Below are 24,542 nucleotides of genomic sequence, written 5' to 3'. Positions count from 1 at the left end.
AGTTTCTAATCTATCAATTAACTATAGACACATATAAAGTCAAAGTTGCATCTATGAAGCTTTTGAGGAGTTTTTTTAGGTCTTATGAAATTAATCTATTTTTATCTTTTTTTATTTATTCCTAACTAATCATATAAGTATTTACTAAAATACCTCTATATATCTCTGACATTATACTCCCTTCTAGGGATGAATTTGATAAGGAGTGGTTTTCATATATTGAAAAAATCTAAGATGTGACGAATTATATTTGCCACATACTCTAATCTTTGTTTTCTTTAAAGATGGTTGATAGGTCCTTTCAACAATCGATAGTATTGCATACCAAGATGAGAAGACCACCCTGTTATTTAATTATTGTTAAGGCTTTTGTAACTTCCTTCAAATAAAATATTTGGAATATTATCAGGAGTTGTTCCTACCTCTAATAAAATTATCAAACATCAAGAGTCTCTTCCAAGGTCTTGATACCAAACACATCGTATCTTGCCATATATTTGAGGAAGGACATGTCATTCTTAAAGATCTTCATCTCAATTTTATTGTCTTAAAGGTTGTGACAATAGCAATGTCTCATTTGATAAGTCCGCAAATGAAAGCTCTTAAGTTGAATCTCTTGATTGTTGGTTTTCCATCTCTTTAGCATCACAAATATATAAAAGCTATTAAAGAAGATAGAATGTAGAATGTTATCTTTCTTTGATTTTGTTTCTTTTATAGCAAAGATTTGCTATTCTTCATCTTGATTTTGATAGATATTGTCGATAAAAAGCTTCAACTCTCTTTGTTGCATTTGCAAGATTCTTTGTTGACTTCCATGTGTATTCACTAATATCATATCAATACCAATAAATAAGATATTTTAACCTATTTTATTGCCACCTTGAATCTAAGACTTCTTTCACTTCAAATTCTTGATAATTATCTATTTTTATAGGAAGAGGTGGCATTTATCTTCTTCTTGAGATATTTATTATCTTATATGGCTTAAGAAGAGACACGTGAAATATATGGTGAATCTTCATAGACTCTAGTAGATGTAATTGATAAACAATATGGATGATTTTTTCACAAATAGGAAAAGATCTCAACCTACAATAGTCTAACTTATTACAAAAACAAGTAGTCTTGATATTGCAACAAAGTAATCATACCTTGTTACCCACATTGAATTGTGATTGCTCCTTGCAATAGGCATCGGCATTGGTCTTTTGTTGTTCTTGAGCTTTATTTAATTGTGTCTTCATTATTATATGTAGCTCTCACAAATAATTTTCTAAATCTTTTGTTGCACACTTATTAACTTTTGAAAAGTCAAAAGTATCAAATCATGGATGATAACCATAATTACTAAAAAAAAATGTATTTATTGAATAGAAGAATTTATCAAATTATTATATACAAACTCTACCAATAACAAAGGAGTTGTCCAATCATCTTGATGATAGTTGATAATATATCTCAAATATTGCTCCAAAACTTGATTCACTTTTTTTATTTATCTATTATTTTAAGGATGAAAAGCCAAAAATAGCTTAATATCCATCTTTAAAATCTTAAATAGGATTTTTTAAAATATTCATACAAATTTAGTCCCTCTATTTAATATAATATCCTATTATAATCCATGATAGCGATAGATATTGTCAATAAAAAGCTTAGTTGTTTCTTCACCTGAAATAGATTTTATACATAGTACAAAATATGTCATTTTGGTGAAACAATCTATAATTATGAATATAGAGTCATATGAATTTGAACTTGAACTTGAACTTGAAAGATCTATAATAAAATCCATAGAAATGGAAGACCATGATTGTTTGGATATAGCCAATGGTTGAAATAGTCCATAGGAGCAATGACAAGGAGTTTTTGATCTTGAACAAACATCACATGATTAAACAAAGTCTTTTACCGCCTTCCACATTTGTGGCCACCAAAAATCTCTAAATATAAGCACTAAAGTCTTGTTGTATCTAAAATATCTTATTACTAGAAATTCATGACATGCTTAAAAAATACGTAAATGTACTACTCCTTCTGGAACATGTAAGCATCCTTCAAAATAGAGTAGATTATTTTTGAACACAAACTTTGAAACATCATTAGACTTTGAAGAAAGATTCTTGATATTATGAATAAGAAAATTAGAGGACATATTTGATTGAATTTATTTGACAAAGATCGAATCAATAGTTAATGTTGATTTCACTGCTCAAAGATGGAAATGCTTTGGCTTCAAGAAGATTGTTCTTTGTTGATCAAAAGATAGGTCTCCTTCTTTTGGTACAAGATAAGAGCGTCTAGAAAGAGTATTTGATAAACCTTGTTGTTTTCCAAGTCAATATGTCATCTTAAAATCAAGTCTTGATAATGACATGCTCCAATGGGCTTGGCGACAATTCAAAATACATGCTGATATGAAATATTCGAGGTTCTTTTAATCTGTATATATTGTGATTGGACTTGAAGCACAATCTAGATAATAATGCCATTCTTGAAATAAATCCACAATTGTAAGAAGTTCTTTGTCATGGATCTCATAATTAATCTTGGCTATTGAATATTTCTTAAAATAAAAAGCTATTAGATGGAATTTATCATCTATTTCTATTTGTCATAATATTATATCCAAGGCAAAGTCTGATGCATTTGTTTCCATAAAAAATACCTTAGAAAAGTCTACATGATATAAAACTGGTGCAAAAGTAAATTCCATCTTCAAAACAACAAACGATGCTTTGGCTTCTTTATTCCACTCAAGTTTGTCTTTACAAGTCAAACATGTAAGTGGAGCTACAACTTGAGAAAAGTTCTTGATAAAGATTTGATAATAATTAGCAAAGCCCAAAAAACATTGCACATTTTTTATTGTTATAGAGATCTCTCAATCTATGAACCTTCTTTGGACCTTCTTTGGATCCATCATAAGGCCTTCATTGGAAATGATGTATCTAAAAAAATCAACTTGAGTAGTGTAGAATACATACTTTTTCATCTTCATGCATAATTCTGTATCTTTTAGTTTTTATAACATACAACAAACATGAATTTTATATTATTTTATATTTTTAGAATAGATTAAAATATCGTTCAAATAACAGATGACAAAATTATTAAGAAACTCACAAAAGACATCTTTCATTAGATGTTAAAAAGCAGTTGGTGCATTCATGACTCCTAAAGGTATGACATTATATTTGAAATGTCCATACCTAGTTCAAAAGTAATCTTCTATTCATCTCCTTTTTTGATGCAGACTAGGTTATATGCTCCTTGTAGATCTATTTTTGTATAGATCTTTGTTTGATTTAGTTGATCAAAAAGTCTTGAAATCAAATATAGATAATACTTATTCTTGATGGTGATCTTGTTAAGTCTTTGATAGTCCACACACATCGACAAAGATTTGTCTTTTTTCTTCACAAATAAGATAGAAGCTCCAATTGAAGATTAAGAATGATATATAAAATTCTTAGTCAAGTTTTCATCAATGTATTCCTTAAGTGCAACCAACTTATTTTGTGATAGGTTATATTGGTCCAAATGGTAGTTGAGCCCCTACATGAAGATCGATGGAGGAATCATAAGGACAATGCTCTGGAAGGATATTTGCATTCTTCTTTTCAAAAATATCTTGAAAATCTTGATATTAACTAGAAATATCACTTGACGTCTTTTTACCATCAAAAATGAATATGGCATATAAAGCAAAAGATAACCCTTCTTTTGCGGCATGCATAAAAGCTCTTGCACCTACTAATAAGCATTTGAATGTATTAAACTTATGTATTTTTACTTGACTAACTAGATTTTGGGTTAAACTATTAAAAAAATTAAGGTTACAAGAAATCCAATCTATCTTAGAATTATACTTTTTTAACCAAGATTATTCTAAAATAATCAAATTAAATGGAGATCTTATCACATTAAATATTACTATGTTATTATGATCTTTAATTGCTACATCTAAAAAAACAGTCTCATGCATAATATCTCCAAAAGATAGTGAATAACTATCTATGACTTCTACATATACAAGTTTAGTTTTTTTGACTAACGATATTCCTTATTTTTTGACAAATTCTTTGTCTATAAAATAAGCTGAGGCTTCTAAGTATAAATCTCATTAAATCCTTCAAATGTAGAAGTATTAATGGTATTGTATTATTTATTTTTTGTTCAAGTGAAGTCAATCTAAATGCCCCTATGTCTATAGGTTGGAAGGATTGTAGCTCAAAGCTTCCTTTGGACCTTCATTCTTTTGAATCGAGACTCGCAAAACTTTCTAAACTCTCTTATGTTTTAGATAGAATATCAAGAGAAAGAATACTTACTTAAGAGGTTATGTTATTGTCATTACACGCAAAATAGTTGGGTGTGCCTAAAAATTTGGATCTACAATTTGTGTGTCCAATCTATCTGCAAATTTTTGCTTCTCAATCTCCTAGAGTGTTAGTGTTGCAAAGCTTCTCCAAACAATTGTGCTATGAAATCTCTCAACAATCAAACATTCTGATATTTGTGGATCACTAGGGTGCGGCTCCAGATTTCATGGATCCCGCCGCCTTGCTCTGCTGCTCTACCATCTGCTCTACCATCTACTCTACATCCCCTCCTCTTCACTCGGAGCTTCTGGCACCAGGCCTCAGGTGAGTGCGTATCTGGGTCTTGAGTGCTTTCTATTTTAGAAGCCGACCCTTAGTTCACAGAACAAGTTTTTCCATCCAATTACAGCACAGCTGATACACCACATTGGAATGATAATATAGAAACCTGTATTATACTTTTGTGTAGAATGTATTCCTATTTGCTTATGTAATTTGATAGGAAAAGACTTTAGCTTGAGAGCCTCCTGCAGTTAAAACCTCAGTAATTGCGAACTGTCCTCCGATTATCGAATTTGTATTTCTTTGACAATTGTCCACATTTCTTGTATTGTACTGGTTTGAGTTGAAAACTTATTTCAAAGAAGCAACATTGAAAGGCTAATCTAGCCTTATCCTCTTTCTTCTTTCTTAAATAACATGAGTATATGCGGATTTTTAAATAATTATGCTGGAGCTTTTCCTCATTGTTAAATTGGTATAACTTGCAGGTTGCTTCTTATTTTGGATGGCCAGTGTCGACCATACACTGTAATATCGGGGCCATGGTGGGCTTTGGCCTTGCGTTTGGTGGCGTTGGAGCTGTTCATGGGACATCGCTATTTCGAGTTGTATCTTCATGGATCCTCATTTCTGCTCCACAAGTGCATTCGAAGGGCACGTGTCTCCACTACTCCCTTGTTCAGCCCCGTCAGCTATCGTCAATGATTCCACTTCCAAGTCAGTCAGTGCAAGTCTGTAAATTTATATTCGACGTTTCATCAACTTGCATTATTACAAAGCAAATGACCTTGCGCTTCTAATCCCTTGGCATAGAACGGAAAGTTGTGGTTATGAATCCCCACATTCTCTCAAAGTAATTCAATTTATTTTGACAACGCTTCATACTCACATTTTTTTAAGCTCTCTAAATTTGATGGGGCTTGTTAGTAAATTGGATCAATTCGTTTACAGGGCACCGAATCCTGGACAAGCAGCGTCCACTGCCGCGCCGTTGACAGTTTTTATGGGAGTAGCAGCGTTATCATTCATGGTTTTCCCTATACAGGAGGGTGCTGTTATAGCTGGATGCAAGGCTCTAGGTCTTGGTTTGGTGCAGTTATTATCAACATTGTCATTCGCCGTCAGCTGGGGCAACTACTAGGAGCATATTGCGAGCTACCACAGGAGGAGGAACAGGGGAAGCTGAAGAAGGATGAAGGACCAAACGGCAAACAATTGACGATTGTTTACAGTGTATTTGGTTACATGCAAGTTCTCTCAGCATGTTTCATGTCATTTGCACATGGAGCAAATGATGTAGTCAATGCTATTGGACCCACATCTGCAGCTCTGGGTGTTCTGCGTAACACCAGCCTTGCAAGCGGCGGCCCGCCTAGCATGCCTGTAGACGTGCTGGCTTGGGGTGGATTTGGCATTGTGGCTGGATTACTTGTTTGGGGATATAAAGTTATTGCTACAATAGGCTAGAAGATCACAGAATTAACACCTACTCGGGGCTTTGCAGCAGAATTTGCTGCAGCCACAGTAGTCGTTTTAGCTTCTCGATTATGGTTTGCCCATTTCTGCTACCCACACATAGGTAGGAGCTGTGATGGGTGTTGGTTTTGCACGGGGTCTCAATAATGTCCGAGGAGACGTAGTTCGAGAAATTGTGGCGTCCTGGTTAGTGACCATTCCAGTAGGAGCTGCGCTGTCTGCAGGGTACACCTTTATTCTTACTAAGCTCACAACCTCTTCGGTGTGATCAGTTCTCATGTTGCGAACCACCGATTTCGAACTATGAAGTTTGCTATCTGAATTGTGCTGTCTAGTTTGCTCTAATCAGTTATCCTGCAGGTTGGAAGCTGGATTTTTAATTCTCTAGGTGAGAAAGTGATCTTACGTTTGTGGTGCGAGTCTCAGTAAAAAAGTGGCAGAGCAAGCGTGTGGCATAGTCTACTGGACTGTGGTCAACAATGACATCTGAAGATTTATGCTCGTACCACTACCTGCAAGTAGGTGGGTTTCAACTATCCCTTTCTTAAAACAAGTGTATTATTTGTTTAATTCTGGCACACAAGGTACTCTGTGTTGCCATTGCACCATAGCAGTTTTTGATCGACATTCTAACCGTTCTATTCATTCAAAACACAAGATCGAAGCAAAGGTGATTGGTACATAATGCTTGAACTCCACAAAGTTTGGTATACATTTATTATAATTATTATGAACAGTCTTCATTGTGCATGAGTTTTGTTTCTTGTGGGAAAACAATAAGGGTGATTTACAATATTGAAGAAATATACGTAAGTACGCACTTTTGGCCTTAAACTTCAAAAAAAGCTGAATATTAATTGGATTTTAAAATATTGCTCTTTTTGTCTTTCACTTTTTTATTTTTATAAAAGACTTCTAAAAAATCCTACATATTTGAAAGAGGCTTGAACCATCAAATACTATTGATTCTATATTTAATCTGCTAAAGCATCTAAATAGGTAAAGAATTTCAAGTTGTTGGAGGAATTTGTCGCCTTCAAACATCACTTGATGGCCTCTTGCAAGTATGGAATCTTTTTCAATTACAATTACCAAACAACAAATATCTGGTCTGACATATTCGTACCAACTTGTACTTCTTTCTTCATCCACTATCACTGGTTTTTAAATTCTTTTACAGTTTTTAATTTTCATATATGTACGGATATACATATGTATGAAAAAGAGGAACAAACAGTTTCTTTAAATTTATTTTATTTTCGACAAATATGTGGAAGATAGAATTTCTTAAAGAAACTCTGTTACTTTGAATACAATAGAAAATTTATTGATCTAGAATATACACCTCCTAAAGAAATCAGAAATCTAGGCATTATTATAATTTGAATAATATGTTGTATTTACATGGCTTATAATGTTGGAACACTAATTGTAAACTGACGTATCTCAAATTAGGTTCTTTTAAATGAAAATTGATAAAATCTGTCGGAATTTAAGAATTCATACTGACTATTTTCTTTGAAAAAGGATCGTTGTATAAATAAAAATAACCACTTTTCTAAAAATTTGACAATAGAACATGTCATATCATCTCTTTTGTACGTTTGAAAAAGAAGGTAGTTCCTTTTACATATTACTTAACCGTTTTTCCATTTGCCATATTAACTTCACTACTTTTTCTTGGTTATCTCGTTCAAAGATTCCTTTTAATTAAAATACTTCTAAAAAGAAATAATAAAACTCATTGCTGTAAACATCCTCAGCAGTTGCCACACAACCTTGCAGCAAAATTTTGCAATTTCTCTTCTATAGCTGATTGTTCAACAATCCAAAAGCTTCAACGTCGCTTTCTAGTAGTCGTCACCACTTCAATCACGTTATTTTCAAATTCAAATGTTTGTTGTCATTATAATAATAAAATTATCGTTACTACTGATGAGTTTTACCAAATGTTCACATTCTAGAGAATAAGTCGTGTATCTAAGTGTATGTAAAATCAAACAAAGGTTATAACACAATTTCAACTTGCAGAATATTCTTCGCTAGTTTCCCAGACATCAGGACCAACACTATAAAGATGGTTTTAAAACAGTACAAGTGACTTTGAACTGGTCCCTACATGCCCATGACTACATTGTATTCAAATAATTTAAGTGCATGCGTTAAATTACCCAATGCACAAAGGTTCCATGATATACTCTGATTATTCAGGTGACTTTTGTGCTGCATAACTACACACTTCACCAGTGACGAGAATTGATCTGGACATGAGGATTCTACAGTAAAATATTCGAACAAATGAATAGGACTTATCGCAGGATGTTCAAGAACCACTGAATTTGCCCTTCCATTTCTACACACTCTCCACATACAAATTCAATATCAATAAAACAAAGAAGGATGCAAACCCTCATCATGCACGAGATATGGAGGTTGCAAGAGCATAAAGGACTTGAATCATAAATGACAAACAAAGTTCATTCAGGAGATGGAGCTGCAGTAGCTCTCGGCAATACGTTTAGAAGCAGTCTGAGGTCCAGAATCTACGAGGTCAAACAAACAACTGATGCGGTAACCTGATACTCTTGAAGAGGTGCAATTGAAATTCAAGCTGTAATTCCCTTGATGATGAACCTCGGATGGTACTGGAGACAGTGCACAAAAAGAACACTCGATGCAGACTAGTGATCCACATACAACGTTCAGTACAAAATTGATCATTGAATCAAAGAATGTAAAGAATTGGCTTGAGATGAGAGGAATGCAGTGATTCACTTGATGCAAAAATGTGTCGACTGATACTTCTGAAGTCAGAAACTACTATCCCTAGACTCTTTCTACTTTCCTGGAGCCTTCTTCTTGCCAGCAATTGTGACCTTCTTGCCCCTCCTCGTCCTCGCATTACACTTCGTGCTTTGCCCCCTGCAAGGCAAACCTGCTAGGTGACGCTTCCCTCGGTAGCACTGGATATCTTTCAACCGCTTGATCGCCAGGGTGTTGAATCGTCGCTGCATACAAAATAATAATATCACCTTGCTTAACAATAGCACATTGACACACAAATGCCTCTTACCTACATATATCCACCTAACCGTGAAATTACCTCTACCATCAATCGTTTAAGGTTTTATCAAAAAACTCGCTCATATGTGTACATTCCTACTCTAACCCGTCAATTGCAAGTATAAAACTGAAAATAAAAGCAAATGAGAATCAAAATCACTTACAAGGTCTCCCTCAATCATGTACTTCGACACCTCATCACGAAGCGACGTGAGCTCCTCCTCAGAGAGCTCCTTCGTTATCTTGTTCTCAAGTCCCACGTCCAACAGAATTTGCTTGGAAGTGGTGTTGCCAACGCCATGAATGTACGTCAATGCGACCTCGACGCGCTTGTTGTTGGGGATTTCCACTCCTCCAACACGAGCGCACCGAATTTGCAGAAGACCTCTTCGTGAAGCACCACCGCTCTGCGCCAACATTAACATATCATAAACATTAACACATCATATCATGAAGTATCTATTCTTCAACCTAACTGACCACAATCAACACCACCAAACCCCCCGCTAACACCCCAGAATTCGCTCATAAGATTCAAAACCCAACTCCTAACAAGCTCCTCTGCAGATTCTGAGCTCTACCCAATAACCAACACGACGAGTATTGAAGAAAGAACCAAAATGCAGAACGATGCTGCAATGCTCAGTAGCAAACCTTGGAAGCTCCAGAAAGCGAAAGACCCACGGAAGGGGAGGTAGAAATGTGCAGCAAGCGCTGTTCTGCGCAGACGGGGCCAAGGGCAAGAGTCGAGAGGGCGTGAGTGACAGTAGAGACCGCCATCGCTGCAGATCCTGAGGCACCAGCACCAACACAAAGTGCAATTCAACAAGTGCACACAATCGCCAGGGCTTGTCAATCTCGACCCCTCCCCATCCCTACCCTCGCACAGCGGCAGAATCATCTTCCTTCACTGGATAAGGCTGCTGAAGCCTCCGCCGAGGGGACAGGCTGGGCCGGTGCCGGGTCGGTTCTCTTCACAAGGTATTTAGTCCCCAGGGCTCATGAGGCGTGGGGATCGTGATGGAATGAATAAATAGATGGATGACGACGTTGATGTTAGTGGATGAAATGTTTGCAGAGGATCTGTTATTTTGACTCCTTTGAAGTATTTCTGCATTGAAGTGAGGGTTTTTGAGATTTTTGAGGAAGATATTCTAAGAAGTTTCTTGATAAAGAACATTGTTTGCATGATCCATGCAATTTTATTCTTTTAACAACATCCAAGAAGTATGTGTTTTTAGTACTAACACATTTTGAATGATTTTAATGTAGTAATTTCATTGTCCTGCCTCATCCCTTTTAATCCATGATGCAACCTTGTTTTTAATGTTGTTGTAATACAACTATAATGCGTGTATTTTTAAACTTTAGAATATAGTATAGAAACTTTATTTTTCCAATATCTAACAAATAAATATACCATCTATTTTTTACATGTGAAACAAAAAAAATATGTCACAAATGAAGAAGTATGCATACATGTATATACCCAATAATTTAATCCAAACTTTGTAAGTGTTTTAATCCAAACTTTGTAAGTGTTTTTTTTTATAAAGTATGTTGAACGATTTTTTAAAAAATAAAAATGAGTGTTTGATGAATATAATTCGTGAAATATTTGATCTCTTTGTAGTCATTTAAATTTATTAAAGAAAAAGTTAAACATCTTTGAAGTTATTAACAATCGCATAAAAAATAAGCAGTGAAAAATTACAAAATAATATGATTTTACGTATGTGGTCTCAAGAAAACATAACGAAAAAGTCAAAAATCCAAAACAAAACTTCTGTAAACATTTATTATATTTGAAGAATAACAATGTGTTTGTGATCATTTTGTACTACTGGAATGATTTGATTATTCTATACAATAAACAATAAAATATTACATGCTTAAACATGAAAAGCAAAAGCTATATTTAGTCAGCATAACCAAAACATATATTTTTATACTAAAATTAGGATTGATTAAAAAACATGAATAAATAAAAGTAGTGATAATAATACTGTTATTTTACAAAAACATAAAATAAAATAAAATAAAATAACACCTGCTCTAGACTATGTTGTTACAATGGAAAATAATTAAAATTTGAGTTAGTAATTTCTTTGGGATATTGTGACATTAATGATGTTCCAAGTAAAAGTTGTATTTGGGAATTTCAATTAATGTGTGTGTATATATATATATATATATATATATGAAATTAATTCTTGGTATTTCAAAATAACTTTTACATTAATAAATTTATTAAATATATAAATAAATATAAATTGAGTAAGAATAATAATAATAATAATAATTGTGCTCATGAGGAACATACTGCACAAATCAGCTTTCAATACAATACAATAAATAAATAAATCCATTTCACAAGTCACCCAAAGACATTCAATATTGAAAATTTAATTGTGGACAAGATTTTAAGATAATTAAAAGCTTTGTGTTCATTTCAAGTAAAAGGTTTTACTGTGTGCAATTATACAAATTATGTCCAAGTTGCTTTGTTTGTAAAGGAATTATGTTAGCAACATTAGATTTTATTTTATGTATAAATATTTTTCAACAAATCAAATGTTCGATTTCAGAGAGCTTAGTTGAAAAAATTGTTGAAACTTAAAAAATAATAATAAAAGAATGATGGTGGAAATACTTTAGTAAATCTAATGATTTATTTTCTAAAAAGTATTAAAAGTTTGTTCTTGTACATATTCTCCCTTCTATTCATACACACATAAATTTGTTTAATTTAATTTCTTATTATTACTAAGTTTGCAATCATCATTTATTGGTATCAATACTGTTTAATTATAGTATATGTTCAGTATTTTATGTGCTTTATTAAAGTACACAACAACTTGTGGTAGTTGAATCCTATTAAAAAAGACTAGCATTCAATGTGATTGCAATGTGAGATGTACAAAATTTAATTATACACTTGTGGTGATCAACCAACTTGTTAAGTGACGTAATAAGACAAAAGTATTTGCATGAGTTGAATCTTGATAAATAGGTCAGAAATTAGAATTGTTGCAATACAAAATCTGATAAACTGTATTTTAAACTCGTGTTGTGTATCATATCATTCAGAGAACAAAAGCGTAGGATAGAATTGAATTCATTACAGACAAGTAAATTGTATCATTTGAAATCCTTTCTTACCATTAGATTATTTCTCCATCAAATTGTATCATTTACAGCTTACATTTTCTACACTACCATCTGGATTTTCATTATCACAAGTGTAAATTCACAAACAAATAATATTAAAAACATGAAAAAAATAATCAGGGACTTTGTGAGGTTTTCACATTATACCTTCACAACTACACAAAATGATTAAAAGTATTTTAAAACAAATATTGTACATGAAAAAAATGAAAAAAGAATAACCATGGAGGTATTACAGTCAAACTAGCACCATCAAAAAAACCTTTTTGCCTAAGTGAACAACATATTTGGCTAAAATCCACTTTATACTAGACAACATGTACCAGAAGATTCACAATATAGTAAGTTCGTCGTGTGGGAATGCATGATCTTATGCTGCATGTTGATGCAGCAGTGAGAAACTTTATGGTGGTAATCCTAAAATAAGTAACAGTAGAACCAAGTTCCAATGCTATCTGTCACTTTTTGGAGGCTGTACTTCTAAATAGAGCAAAGTCCAAACTTCCAAACTCCATTATGAACAGTAAAGCTTGCAAATATGCATTCTTCGACACTTTGTTATCCATATTATTGTTTGTGGGATTTTTTTAAAAATAAGCCAGGACGAAAAACCAGTGCTTTGAAATAGTATACCTCCCAAATCCTTAATTTTTTAAAACGAACACTCACATAATAGCGTACAAGTAGCTAGTCCAACTCTCAACATCTTTATGCTCATATATAAAAATATAGAAACAAGGACCAAAAACAAATGGCACATCACTTCGTACCAAGAGCTTGATATTCAAATCCAAGGAGCACAAGAATTATCAGAATAAGAAATGGTTACCAATTGTAGCTTCCGAATTAAAAAAAGAAAAAAAAAAAAGAAAAAAAAGAAGAAAAGTCGAGACACACACTAATCCTAGCTCCCACAATTCAACAGGGAGATGAACAGACGTTAGATAAATGGATGAATGAACACAAACGCAGATGAAGAATAAGAATGAACAGATTAAGTATCTACAGGCGAATGGAGCGCGTCAATTTCGACGAACAGAAGGAGCATGTGAGAGAGGGCGGCGCGAGGAAAAGGCCGCGCAGGTGTGATATAATAATATACTACGCAGCGCCACGGAGGCGGCGTGGCCCATGAATGAAGCTTCGATCACGAAGAGAAAGATTGTCGGGGAGGATGAGTCACCATGGCCTCATGATTCCGCGACTGGGGGGAGCTTTTTCCTGTTGCGGCGTTGAGTGGAGCCCTCCAGCTGCGATTCGATGGGAAGGGAGGGAGAAATCCACTACCAGCTGGTGGTAGTGGCGGCCCCATCCTGAAGTTCAAAAGTCGAGAGGCATCTATTAATCGCAACGGCTCTACAGTGGATTCACGACAGCGGTTACTATTCGATGACGATGACAATCGCGATCCGCCTGGGTTGGTTGGCTGGCTTCTGCGACGTCGACGGATGCTTTCTCCTCAAGGGTACAATTGACTTGGGCCACACGCACCTGCTCCGTCGAACCCACGATTAGATACTACCTGGGTGGAGTCGACGCAGTGGACAAATCGAGTAATCGTCGTTCGGTAGGGTACATGCATTGACTGTGGAGTGCAGTGCAGTGGAGAGTGTGTGGAAGTTTGCTTGGCTAGCACGCGGTTGTTCTGATCGTAACGGGATCCGTTTTAGTATGACTCTACCTTTCCTCCGCTTCCTTCGCGGTTGAATCTAGTCAGCGGTTGATTTATTATTTCCTCTGGTGCGTTCTTTCCATGCCCTTCCTGGACGCGTGTATTATAAAGCGAGATCTAACCTACCTGGGGGTCTTTTGAGGTCCTGCATCAGTTTGGAGTCGAGAGCTCCGTGTTGGGGAGTTGCTCTCAAAGTCCAGAGTGTTCTTAGCTGTCTGTCGTCGAGAAGCTACTGGAAGTTCCACGGGGAAGTGCGATTGTACGTGGGTGAGTTGTTCGTCTGCCATATATGTCTGAAAGTGTTGTGGATACTCAAAAGTTAAACAAGAGGGAAGCTAACCGGCTTTGCTCCAACAATTCACATCTGTTTAAGAGCTTTATCCGAGGTTTTCGACTCGAGCGTTCTTAGGAGACTTCTGGCTTCTTCTTCGTATGCTGCCTGGACTCGGTATTATTTTTTCCGTGGAGTGCACGGGGTGGTTCCGCTGAGTTATACTGCGAAGTTAAAACATCTCAGCGTACAGACAAGAGTGCGATATGGGTTGGTCTCCAGAAAGCGCGGCACAGGCTTACTTGCAAACTGTTGAAATGGTAAGTAGAGTTATCACATATTCATCGATTTTGGAAGGATGGGAAAATGCTGCATTAGAACCTGAATGGGTCTGTTCTCTCGCACATGATGCCTAATATCCCACACCTCAGACAGACGGGGAAATGATAACAATCTTAATTCCAATACGTCCTCAGCACTACGCTAAGAGTGCAGAATTTACCGTCTCGATCCTTGTCAAGCTTGTTACATTTGGTTGCGAGGCAATTTCGCGCTATCTGGTCTTGTGTTTGAGTTCGTGATTGTGCTTTTTTGTTTTGTCTTGTATAGTTTGTTTGTTTTGGTAATTTCGTTTTTTTCGTTTCCGTGATCTAACGGAACGTGCTTATTGTTCTTGCAGGGAAAATTAGAAATTAATAAGAAACATACTTCAGGGGACGCAGAGCACCACAGCACGGAGTTTCTCGCCGCGTTGGCTGGTGGTATCGAGGCAAAGCTTCTGGTGCAAGTCACCGCGTGCGCAAGCCTCTCCACCATTGCGCTCGCCGTTGCCGCACGCAAGACAGGCGGGCGTCTGATCTGCATTCTCTCCGACTCAAACGCTCTTTTGAATGCCATGGTGACCATGAACACATTAGGTGTGTCAAGAGTGGCCGAGTTCATTGTCGGAAATGCTAAGGATATCCTATCTCAAATTACGGCTGTAGATTTCGCTCTCATAGACTGCAAACAGGAGCAATCTGTGGAACTTTTCGACTATTTGCGGTTGAATCCTTCCCGGGCGGTGGTGGTTGCTGAGAATCTATTTCAACGAGATGCTAGAACCTCATACGAGGACAAGATGATCAGGAGGCCGGGATCTAAGTCCACCATTCTTCCCATAGGCAAAGGAATTGTAGTGGCAAGACTCTGTGGGAAGGAAAAGAGTACCGGCAAGAGAAGAAGCACCAAAAAAGTCAGTTGGGCGATGGACATGGAAGACATTCTCTAACTCTACATATGGCTCTACAATCCTGCCTGCATGAGAATGTCCAGGAATGTATCGGCCACAACCCGTTCCCATTTCCAAGCAGATGTTATTATGTTATCTGTTAGAAACCTATGCCTACAACAGATTCCCCCTCCACAGGTCAGTGTGCTATGGTGAATTGGTTTTCCAAATTCTTAAATTTGTGGATGGACATACTCATGTTGTAGCGAGGTGTATGCTTGGAACGTTTGCAGACATACTGATTTTACTACAGTGGTCACTCAAAAAATCTTGTTCGAATCCTCGCAGATAATTTTGTTGGATTCGGTGGGTGGAGCTGTCCCATTTTTGCGAGCGTGAGGTGTACACAATGTTGGAGCATGTCGCAGACAACAAATTAATTAGTGTATCATGAATCTGTGTACATAGGGAAGAGAGCTCTTTCGTAACGTGTGCTCTATGAAGAGATACCATAGCAGTGAGTCTTGGAAGGCTCATCGGCACTAAAGCTCATCCTCACATTACTTTTTTGCAGTGATGTCGGCGAATGAAAATTAAGAACTGTTTTTGACGAGCAATTACTTTTGACTGTATCACGAAACTTGTATTATTTGTTTGACTTCGTTCTTTGATGCTGTTCAAGACCCCGTATCTTTCAAAAGTGTCACAGATACATTGCACCGCTGAATTTGTTGTGATTTTTTTATTTGAGATGGATGTTGTCAGCATAGTACAGAACATATAAGCATACGTGTGCACGTCTTTCGAAATGTGTGTCATCAGATGTGATATTTTTTAAAAAAATGCCCAGAGGATGAACTTTTTGAAGTCAAAACATGTGTTAACAGCAATGCATTTGATTTAAGTAACTGAGAGTAGTTTCATCAAAATTTACTTGGTTCAAACATTAATATTCACATTCTGAATGAACTCTCTCCACCCAAAATTTAGATGGGAATTTGTGCAATACATCGATTTACAACCTTCATCATCAGTGGAATAACTGATCAAGCCGATTGATGAGTACTCTCATCCTGATGTTTATACCATAAGTCGGTACAAGCAATGTTACATGTTACTAAATTGACAAATACTAATTTACACCAATATGGGTATCATGGTAACAGATATCAGGGAAGATGGTTAAGATAATCGTCCTTCCGAGAGAATGGGGTCAAATGGAAGGAGAAACTATGCGATTTTATTTTCATTTTTATTTTATTTACGTTTTTCTATACTCATTTGCTTGCTATTCTCTGCATAAAGATTGAAATTTTCTACGAGTACAAAATGGGTACCTTCTTTGCGTGGAATATTGTTGTTGAAATTTCTGCAACAGTTACATTCTACACTCTTCAAAGCATAATCGGTGTACTAAATTCACAGTGATTGTATTGATCCACATCAATTTTCTCATTATCTTTTCTCCATCCATTCCTCCTACTCTGCCGCCCGTAACATACTAGTATGATGTTAGCTAGAGAACACTCCATCGTGAAATTCACAACTTTCAGAAATGTCCAAAGAGCCACAGTTCATGTAATGGAAAAAAACTAGTTATTGATTACATCAAAGCATGTTGCAACACATGACGTTCGTTTGTAACAGACGCAGTAGTTAGCCCAGATAAAACACACAGAACATATCATACAAATCCACGGCATATTAAGAATGAGGGCGTCTGTGCATAACTTCCGGAAAGCTCGTATATCTTCATGTGAATAACCTCAATCAACATGCCATGACACGTCAGATTACGACGTAATTTCATAGTGTTCAAATAATAACTGTAGTCAACAGATATAGGTGTACAGGAATTTAATTCAACCTGAAAATTCAATTACTATCCTTTCTACTTTCCGGGAGCCTTCTTCTTGCCAGCAATTGTGACCTTCTTGCCCCTCCTCGTCCTCGCATTACACTTCGTGCTTTGCCCCCTGCAAGGCAAACCTGCTAGGTGACGCTTCCCACGGTAGCACTGGATATCTTTCAACCGCTTGATCGCCAGGGTGTTGAATCGTCGCTGCATGGGACACATCGACACTATTCTTAGCTCCAAATCACCAATACCTAAACAAGCCATATCCTCTATGTATTGTTATGCAACTACAAAAACCATCAAAAACCTTAAATCGATATCAGCCGCGGCATACCTACAGTACATTGTTGTTATTTTCGGATTTCAAATGTAGCAACATTTACTCAAGACACTGCTAGAGGCGAATGAGATTGGATTTGACTCTGCACTGTAACTTCTTCGCAGCAATGACTTTAAAAGGTAGAAGCTTTGCTTCAATTTATCATAATGTATATCTTTAACCTATTCCCATCCTATTCCTCGAATGCAGAAAGTAGAACCAGGGCAGATAAGAATCAAAATCACTTACAAGGTCTCCCTCAATCATGTACTTCGACACCTCATCACGAAGCGACGTGAGCTCCTCCTCAGAGAGCTCCTTCGTTATCTTGTTCTCAAGACCCACGTCCAACAGAATTTGCTTGGAAGTGGTGTTGCCAACTCCATGAATGTACGTCAATGCGACCTCGACGCGCTTGTTGTTGGGGATCTCCACTCCTCCAACACGAGCGCACCGAATTTGCAGACGGCCTCTCTGAGCTGCACCGCCACTCTGCACCACCACCACCACCCAAAAACCATAAACCCTCTTATCTGCACGAGATACGCCATATCCAGCACTGAACTCCCCGACCTAACCCACAACCATGGTTCCCACATACCCTCACCAACACCCAAAAACCTCACTCGAAAATTCGCCTCCCAACAGTGTCCCTCGCATGCTCGGAACTACAATAGACACCCCACAAAAAAACTAAAAGGAGGGAAAAAAGAAAACAGGAGAGCAACGAGAGAAAAGAAAGCAGTGGCATAGTAATAATAATGATACCTCGGAAACACCAGCAAGCGAGACACCAGAGGACAGGGAGATGGGGCAGCGGAGAGAGCCCTGATCAACACAGACAGTGGGTCCGAGGGTGAGAGCCGAGAGGGCGTGGGAGACAGTGGAGGCCGCCATCGCTGGAAATTCCCCACCAACAGCAACATACACACGATGAAGCAACAACGCAGCAGAGTGCACTGCAGTGCAGAGAAGGGCCTCTAATTCACCACCACCATCAGCATCCTCCTCCTCCTACCCCCCCCCCAATACTGGATAAGGCTACTGGGGTCTTGGACCTTTCTACCCATGCCCGCGCTTTCTTCGCCCACCCCTACATCCCATCCATGCTCCATCCGCGGTTATGGGTTTCCGACGCTGATGAAGGTTTCATGAAGTTTTCTTCTGATTCATGGAACTGATTATGGTTTGAATGATGCTTGAATTCAAATCACGGTTTCTTTTTACATTTTTTTCCTCTCAATACATTGTATTCATCATATATATTGATTATGATGTAAGAAAGGTAAAGGTTAATATGCTACAAAAGAAGAATATGTATATAAATTAGATAAAATTGATAGACTTGAATAAATCAATATCAAAAGTTGGTTGCATGTAACTATTTTTCATATTGTAATTGTCTTAACTCAAATCTGACTTAATGTAGGTTTTTTAAACAATTCAATAATAAGTTATTCTTTAATTAATTTTTGAAATCATTATATATATATATATATATATATAATATATATATAATTTAAATTAATGAATAGATATTGATTGATTTAAAAATTAAAGATATATTATTTAAAAAAAAAATTAATTTATAATATTATTTATTTTATGAACGAAATATATATATATATATATATATATATATATATTTCATCTTAAGTGATTTTATTTATTTTTTAATAAAAATATATTATTTTATAGATTTTATATTCTAAAATTTAACTTTAATCTAATGCTTTTGAAAGATTTTTTTAAGAATATTTTTATTTAATTTATTTAATATTTTATTATTATAATTATTAATTAAAAATAAAATTTATTAATAAATATACAAAAGAATATGAAGTCAACTTAGGCTTTTACTAAATCAATCCACCTATCATCACAAATTTGTACATAGATTGTTGAGTTCATCTTCATGATCATAATCATCATCCATATTTGAATTGATTGAATCATGGTTTTAAAAAAATAAAGTTTGCATAATTATGGAAATATCACTGATAACAAAAATTAATAATCAACAATTAAAATAAACAACTCCGTTTCTTTGCCTTCTTTTATTAAGACTATATATAACTTTTAATGTATTTAATCATATACTTCTTTTATGTACTTACATAAAAGAATGCATCATACTATTATAAGCAAACTTTGCCAATGGCAAGAAGGTTTTCTAATCATCTTGTTGATAATTGATGGTACATCTTAAGTATTACTCCAAAACTTAATTTACGTGCTTTCTATGTCTATCAATTTGACGATGAAAGGTTGAAGAAATTTTTATATCCACCTTTAGAATTTTAAAAAGCATTTTTCAAAATCTTAATACAAATTGAATCCCCTTATCCTATATAATATCTTTTGGCAATCCATGATATTGATAGATAATATCAAAGAAAAGCTTGGCATTTTTTTTACCCGTGATAGATTTTGTGCATGGTATAAAATTTGTCATTTTGGTAAAATGATCTACTATCATGAATATAGAATCATACGATCTTGAGAGTGAAAGATCTGTAATAAAATCCATAGAAATAGAAGACCATGGTTGTTTTGAAATAGGTAATGGCTGAAGAAGTCTATAAGGTCGATATTGAGGAGTTTTTGATCTTGAGCAAATATTACATGATTGAACAAAGTCTTTTACAACCTTCCATATTTTCGGCTACTAAAAATCTCTAGATATTAGCTCCAAAATCTTATTGTATCCAAAATATCATGTTGCTGAAAAGTTGTGATATACTTGAAGAATATGTAAATGTGCTTTTATTTTTTGGTACATATAGGCATCATTTGAAATAAAGTAGGTTGTTCTTGAAGTCAAACTTAGAAGTATTACGAGACTTAGAAGAAGTATTCTTGATATCATAAACAAGAAGATTAGAGGACATACTTAATTGAATTTGTTTGAAAAAAGTTAAATCAATAGTCAATGCTGATTTCATTGTCTGAAGATGAAATTATTTTTGCTTCAATAAAATTGTCTTTTTTTGATCAAAAGCTACATATCTTTCTTTAGGTACAAGATAAAAATGTCTAGAAAGAGCATCAAATAAACCTTTTTGTTTTTATCATTGATAAGTGATATTGAATTCAAATCTTGACAAAGACATGTTTCAATGAGTCTGGGCACAATTCAAAATATAAGTTGATATAAAATACTCAAGGTTCTTATGATTTATATATAAGATGATTGGACTAGAAATGCCTTCTAGATAATAATACCATTCTTAAAAAGAATCCATAATTACAAGAAGCTATTTGTCATAGATCTCATAGTTAATCTTGAATGCTAAAAATTTCTTGGAATGAAAAGCTAGTACATGAAGTTTATCATCTATTCCTATTTGTGATATCTATATTATTTTCCTATTTTAGGCACCTAAAACAAAATCTGATACATTTCTTTCCATAAAGAATGCCTTAAAAAAGTCAATGCAATACAAGATTGGTGCAAGTACAAAAGTTATCTTTAAAGCTTCAAATGCTGCTTCTGCTTCTTGATTCTATTGAGGTTTATCTTTACAAGTCAAATGTGTAAGTGGAGTTGCAATTTGACAGAAGTCCTTAATGAAGATCCGATAGTAATTGGCAAATCACAAAAAAATTAGATATCCCAGATTATTTTTGAGATCTTTCAATCCATAATAGTTTGAACTTTCTTACGATCCATTATAAGTCCATTTGAAATTATATAATCTAAAAAGTCAATTTAAGTAGTGTGAAATACATACTTTTTTATCTTGGCATAGAGTTCCACATCTCTTAATTTTTATAACATACAACGAACATGAAATTCATATTCTTTTATATTCTTAAAATAGTTCAAGATGTCATCTAGATAATAAACAACAAAATCATCCAAAAATTCTCAAAAAACATCATTCATAAGATGTTGAAAATTTGCTAGTACATTTATAAGTCCAAAAGCCATGACATTATATTCAAAATGTCCCTACCTAGTTTGAAATGTAATCTTCCATTTATCTCATTCTTTAATACATACCAAATTATATACTCTTTATAGATCTATTTTTGTATAGATCTTAGCTTGATTCAATTGATCAAAAAGTCCACATATTAAAGGTAGTGGATACCTATTCTTGATGGTGATCTTGTTGAGTCTTTGATAATCAACACACATCTACAATGATTAATCTTTTTTCTTCACAAATAGAATAGGGGCTCTTGCTAGAGTTATGGAATGGTGTATGAAGTTTTTGACTAGATTCTTTTCAATATACTTCTTAAGTTTGGCCAACTCATTTTGTCATAAATTATAGATTGGTCCAAATTATGGTTGTGCTTCTTCTTAAAGGTCAATTAAATAGTCATAGGGACGATATTTTGGAAGTGTATCTATATTATTTTTCTCAAATATATCTTAAAATTCTTGATATTGGCTTGAAATACCACTTGAAGTCTTAGCACCATTAAAAATGGGTGAGGCACAAATGATAGAAGGTGATCCTTCTTTTGTAGCATACAAGAAAACTCTTACACCTACAAACATAGATTTAATTGTCTAGTCTTGTGATTTTTTACTTGATTAATTACACTCTTAGTTATATTTTTAGAAAAATTGAAAATACAAGAAATCTAATCTACTTGAGGATTATATTTTTTTAATCATAATAAATCTAAAATGATTGGATTAGCAAAAGATCTAATGATATTAAATACGACAAAGCTATTATGACCATTGATTATTACTTCTATAAGAAAGATTTTGTAAGTAACATCGCCAGAAGTCAAGGGACGACCATCTATGATTTCTATATGAAGAAATTTAGTTTTTCTTACTAAAGATATGCTAAGTCTTTTAGCAAATTCTTCATCTAAAAAATATGATGAGGCTCCTAAATTTAATAAGATAAAGACTTTGTAATATATAAGCCTTAAAATAATATTTAATATAAAAAAAAAAAAGTTCTGAGGAGAGAATGGGACCTTCATTAGGTATTATATAAGGTTCCAGCTGCATGGTTCCTATTATACCTAGATAAAATTATTTTCCAATATATTATCTTCTTTGATATTTGTACTCTTTATTTTATAATTGGGTCACTTCTTTAGATAATATTGAGCAATATGCTTAGGTTCTCTACAATACAAGCTTAATTCTTCTTGATGGCGATGAGTCTTTTCTTGCTCAATAAGAGGTTTGAAACATACCACATTAATTTGTATATCCTCTAATTTTAAATGTATGTATTGATGAAGCATTGGTATTGCTATAATTCAATCGTTCTACTAACAAAACTTCCAAATTATCCAATATTGAATCTCATTGTTCAAGAAAAGATAAAAACCACAATAATGTTGAACTTGAAAGAAGTGTATCAATGAATCTAACTTATGATCTTGGAGTTGGATAGCTTTGGAATTGAAGTTCAATCATAATTTATACTTGATTGATAAATCTTCAAAACTTGAATCTTGTGCCATCAAACTTCTCAAGCAAGACAACCCTCGGTTCTCTAATATTGGAAGGATGTTCCATTGTAGGAGAAGGGACATGATTGGATACAAATGTTGAAGCAACTCCAATCATATCTATATCTTCACTTTATGCCATTCTTGTTATTCTTTATGATAGTAAACTGAATTGATGCATTGCAAGCATTAACTCCTTGAATTATTCTTGTATTTGTCTCATTGTACTCTTCATTTTAATAAGATATACTATAATAATACTTAAAAAATAAATATCTAATATTACTCAAGATAAGCAGAAGAAGGAATTTGAGAACAAAAAAGATATTAAGAACAATATTAGTTTAGAAGAGGGTAATCCACAATTTCTAATATGCTTATGTCTTATCAAGAAAAAAAATATAATCTATTCATAATTAAGAGAAGATAAAGATTTAATATTATAAGTGTACACTTGTCAATCTATCAAAGACATGAATTGGAAAAAGATGCATAAATTTGAAAAGTTTGTATTAAAAAAAAAGTGACAAAATAACAATAAAGTAACATATATATTAAAAGAAGACTGAAATGGTTGTTGCCAAAAGACAAAGAAAATAGAGACTCTAAAATCTAAACTAGAAGCAAAAAAAAGTTGACAAGAGTGAAGAAAGCTACATTCTTACCTCTATATATACTCTCTAACTAAAAGCTACGTGACAATGTTCTATAGGACCTCTAATATGTATTGATTTTGTAGGACACATGCCTTAGCTTCCAAGGCAAGTTTTCGATGTGTGGGCCACATAGTTAGCTTGTCTTTCAAGCTACCAACATGTGTGGCACATGGCCAACTTGTTGACAACTTTTTTAAACTAAAAAGTCAATTAAAGATATCTACAAAGTCAAAGTAGCATCTATGAAGCTTTTCAAAAGCTACTATAGAAGATATTATAGAATTAAGCTATTTTTATCTATATTATCTAATTATATAGATAATTATTGGTTTGCATGTATATATCTGTGATACAAAACAATAATAAATGTATATCTTTATAAAAATTATAAAATCCTTGGATATAATATAAGCAATTATCTTATTTAATTTTTTTAATAAATATTCAAAATGGATTGAAAATATAATTAATTTTATAATAATAATCTATACAATCTAATCTTTATAGAATTAGAGTTTGATATTTTATTCTAGTAATCTAATTTAAATACTATTTTAGTTTGTAATAATAATAAATATTTTTTTTGATTTTATTGATGGATGATGGTCAAGAGGTAGTAGAGATAGAGGCTTCTCTTGAGACACACCTTCATAAATCTTATAAAGTATTAATTCCATGATATTACTATTCATAGTATTCTAATTTCTTTGAGAATAAAAGACCAATTTTTCTTATACTTATTATTTGTAAAAAGTTCATCATATAATCTTTAATTCATTGTCTTGATACGGATAACAATC

General features: G+C 34.2%; 3 protein-coding genes and 1 pseudogene across 4 annotated transcripts in view; 2 read left to right on the top strand and 2 right to left on the bottom strand.

Annotated features, from left to right (window-relative positions):
• Positions 1 to 6,354, top strand: part of LOC112292699 (inorganic phosphate transporter 2-1, chloroplastic-like) — a 49,717-nt pseudogene extending 43,363 nt beyond the window's left edge. Inside the window, exons 4-5 of the transcript XR_016506669.1 lie at positions 5,093 to 5,307; positions 5,538 to 6,354. The product of XR_016506669.1 is annotated as an inorganic phosphate transporter 2-1, chloroplastic-like (transcript). The remainder of the gene's footprint in view (positions 1 to 5,092; positions 5,308 to 5,537) is intronic.
• A 2,331-nt stretch (positions 6,355 to 8,685) lies between these two features.
• Positions 8,686 to 9,961, bottom strand: LOC112292694 (small ribosomal subunit protein uS13c). Its single transcript, XM_024541439.3, has 3 exons — positions 9,804 to 9,961; positions 9,314 to 9,556; positions 8,686 to 9,094 (listed from the first exon to the last, which is right to left on the bottom strand). Exons 1-3 carry the CDS (start codon positions 9,927 to 9,929, stop codon positions 8,924 to 8,926), a joined length of 540 nt encoding a protein of 179 aa, XP_024397207.1. The 5' UTR covers positions 9,930 to 9,961; the 3' UTR covers positions 8,686 to 8,923.
• A 4,182-nt stretch (positions 9,962 to 14,143) lies between these two features.
• LOC112292693 (uncharacterized) lies at positions 14,144 to 16,090 on the top strand. The gene is made up of 3 exons (XM_024541438.3): positions 14,144 to 14,583; positions 14,943 to 15,671; positions 15,822 to 16,090. The coding sequence occupies exons 1-2, from the start codon at positions 14,530 to 14,532 to the stop codon at positions 15,531 to 15,533; spliced, it is 645 nt and encodes a 214-aa protein (XP_024397206.1). The 5' UTR covers positions 14,144 to 14,529; the 3' UTR covers positions 15,534 to 15,671; positions 15,822 to 16,090.
• Positions 16,091 to 17,196: 1,106 nt separating this feature from the next.
• LOC112292113 (30S ribosomal protein S13, chloroplastic-like) lies at positions 17,197 to 18,596 on the bottom strand. The gene is made up of 3 exons (NM_001378614.1): positions 18,419 to 18,596; positions 17,900 to 18,142; positions 17,197 to 17,535 (listed from the first exon to the last, which is right to left on the bottom strand). Exons 1-3 carry the CDS (start codon positions 18,545 to 18,547, stop codon positions 17,365 to 17,367), a joined length of 543 nt encoding a protein of 180 aa, NP_001365543.1. The 5' UTR covers positions 18,548 to 18,596; the 3' UTR covers positions 17,197 to 17,364.
• Between the last annotated feature and the right edge of the window lie 5,946 nt (positions 18,597 to 24,542).

This window comes from Physcomitrium patens, chromosome 15 (genome assembly GCF_059467195.1).
Source record: "Physcomitrium patens ecotype Gransden chromosome 15, ASM5946719v1, whole genome shotgun sequence".
Taxonomy (NCBI): domain Eukaryota; kingdom Viridiplantae; phylum Streptophyta; class Bryopsida; order Funariales; family Funariaceae; genus Physcomitrium; species Physcomitrium patens.
This window is presented reverse-complemented; position numbering and strand designations above follow the sequence as displayed.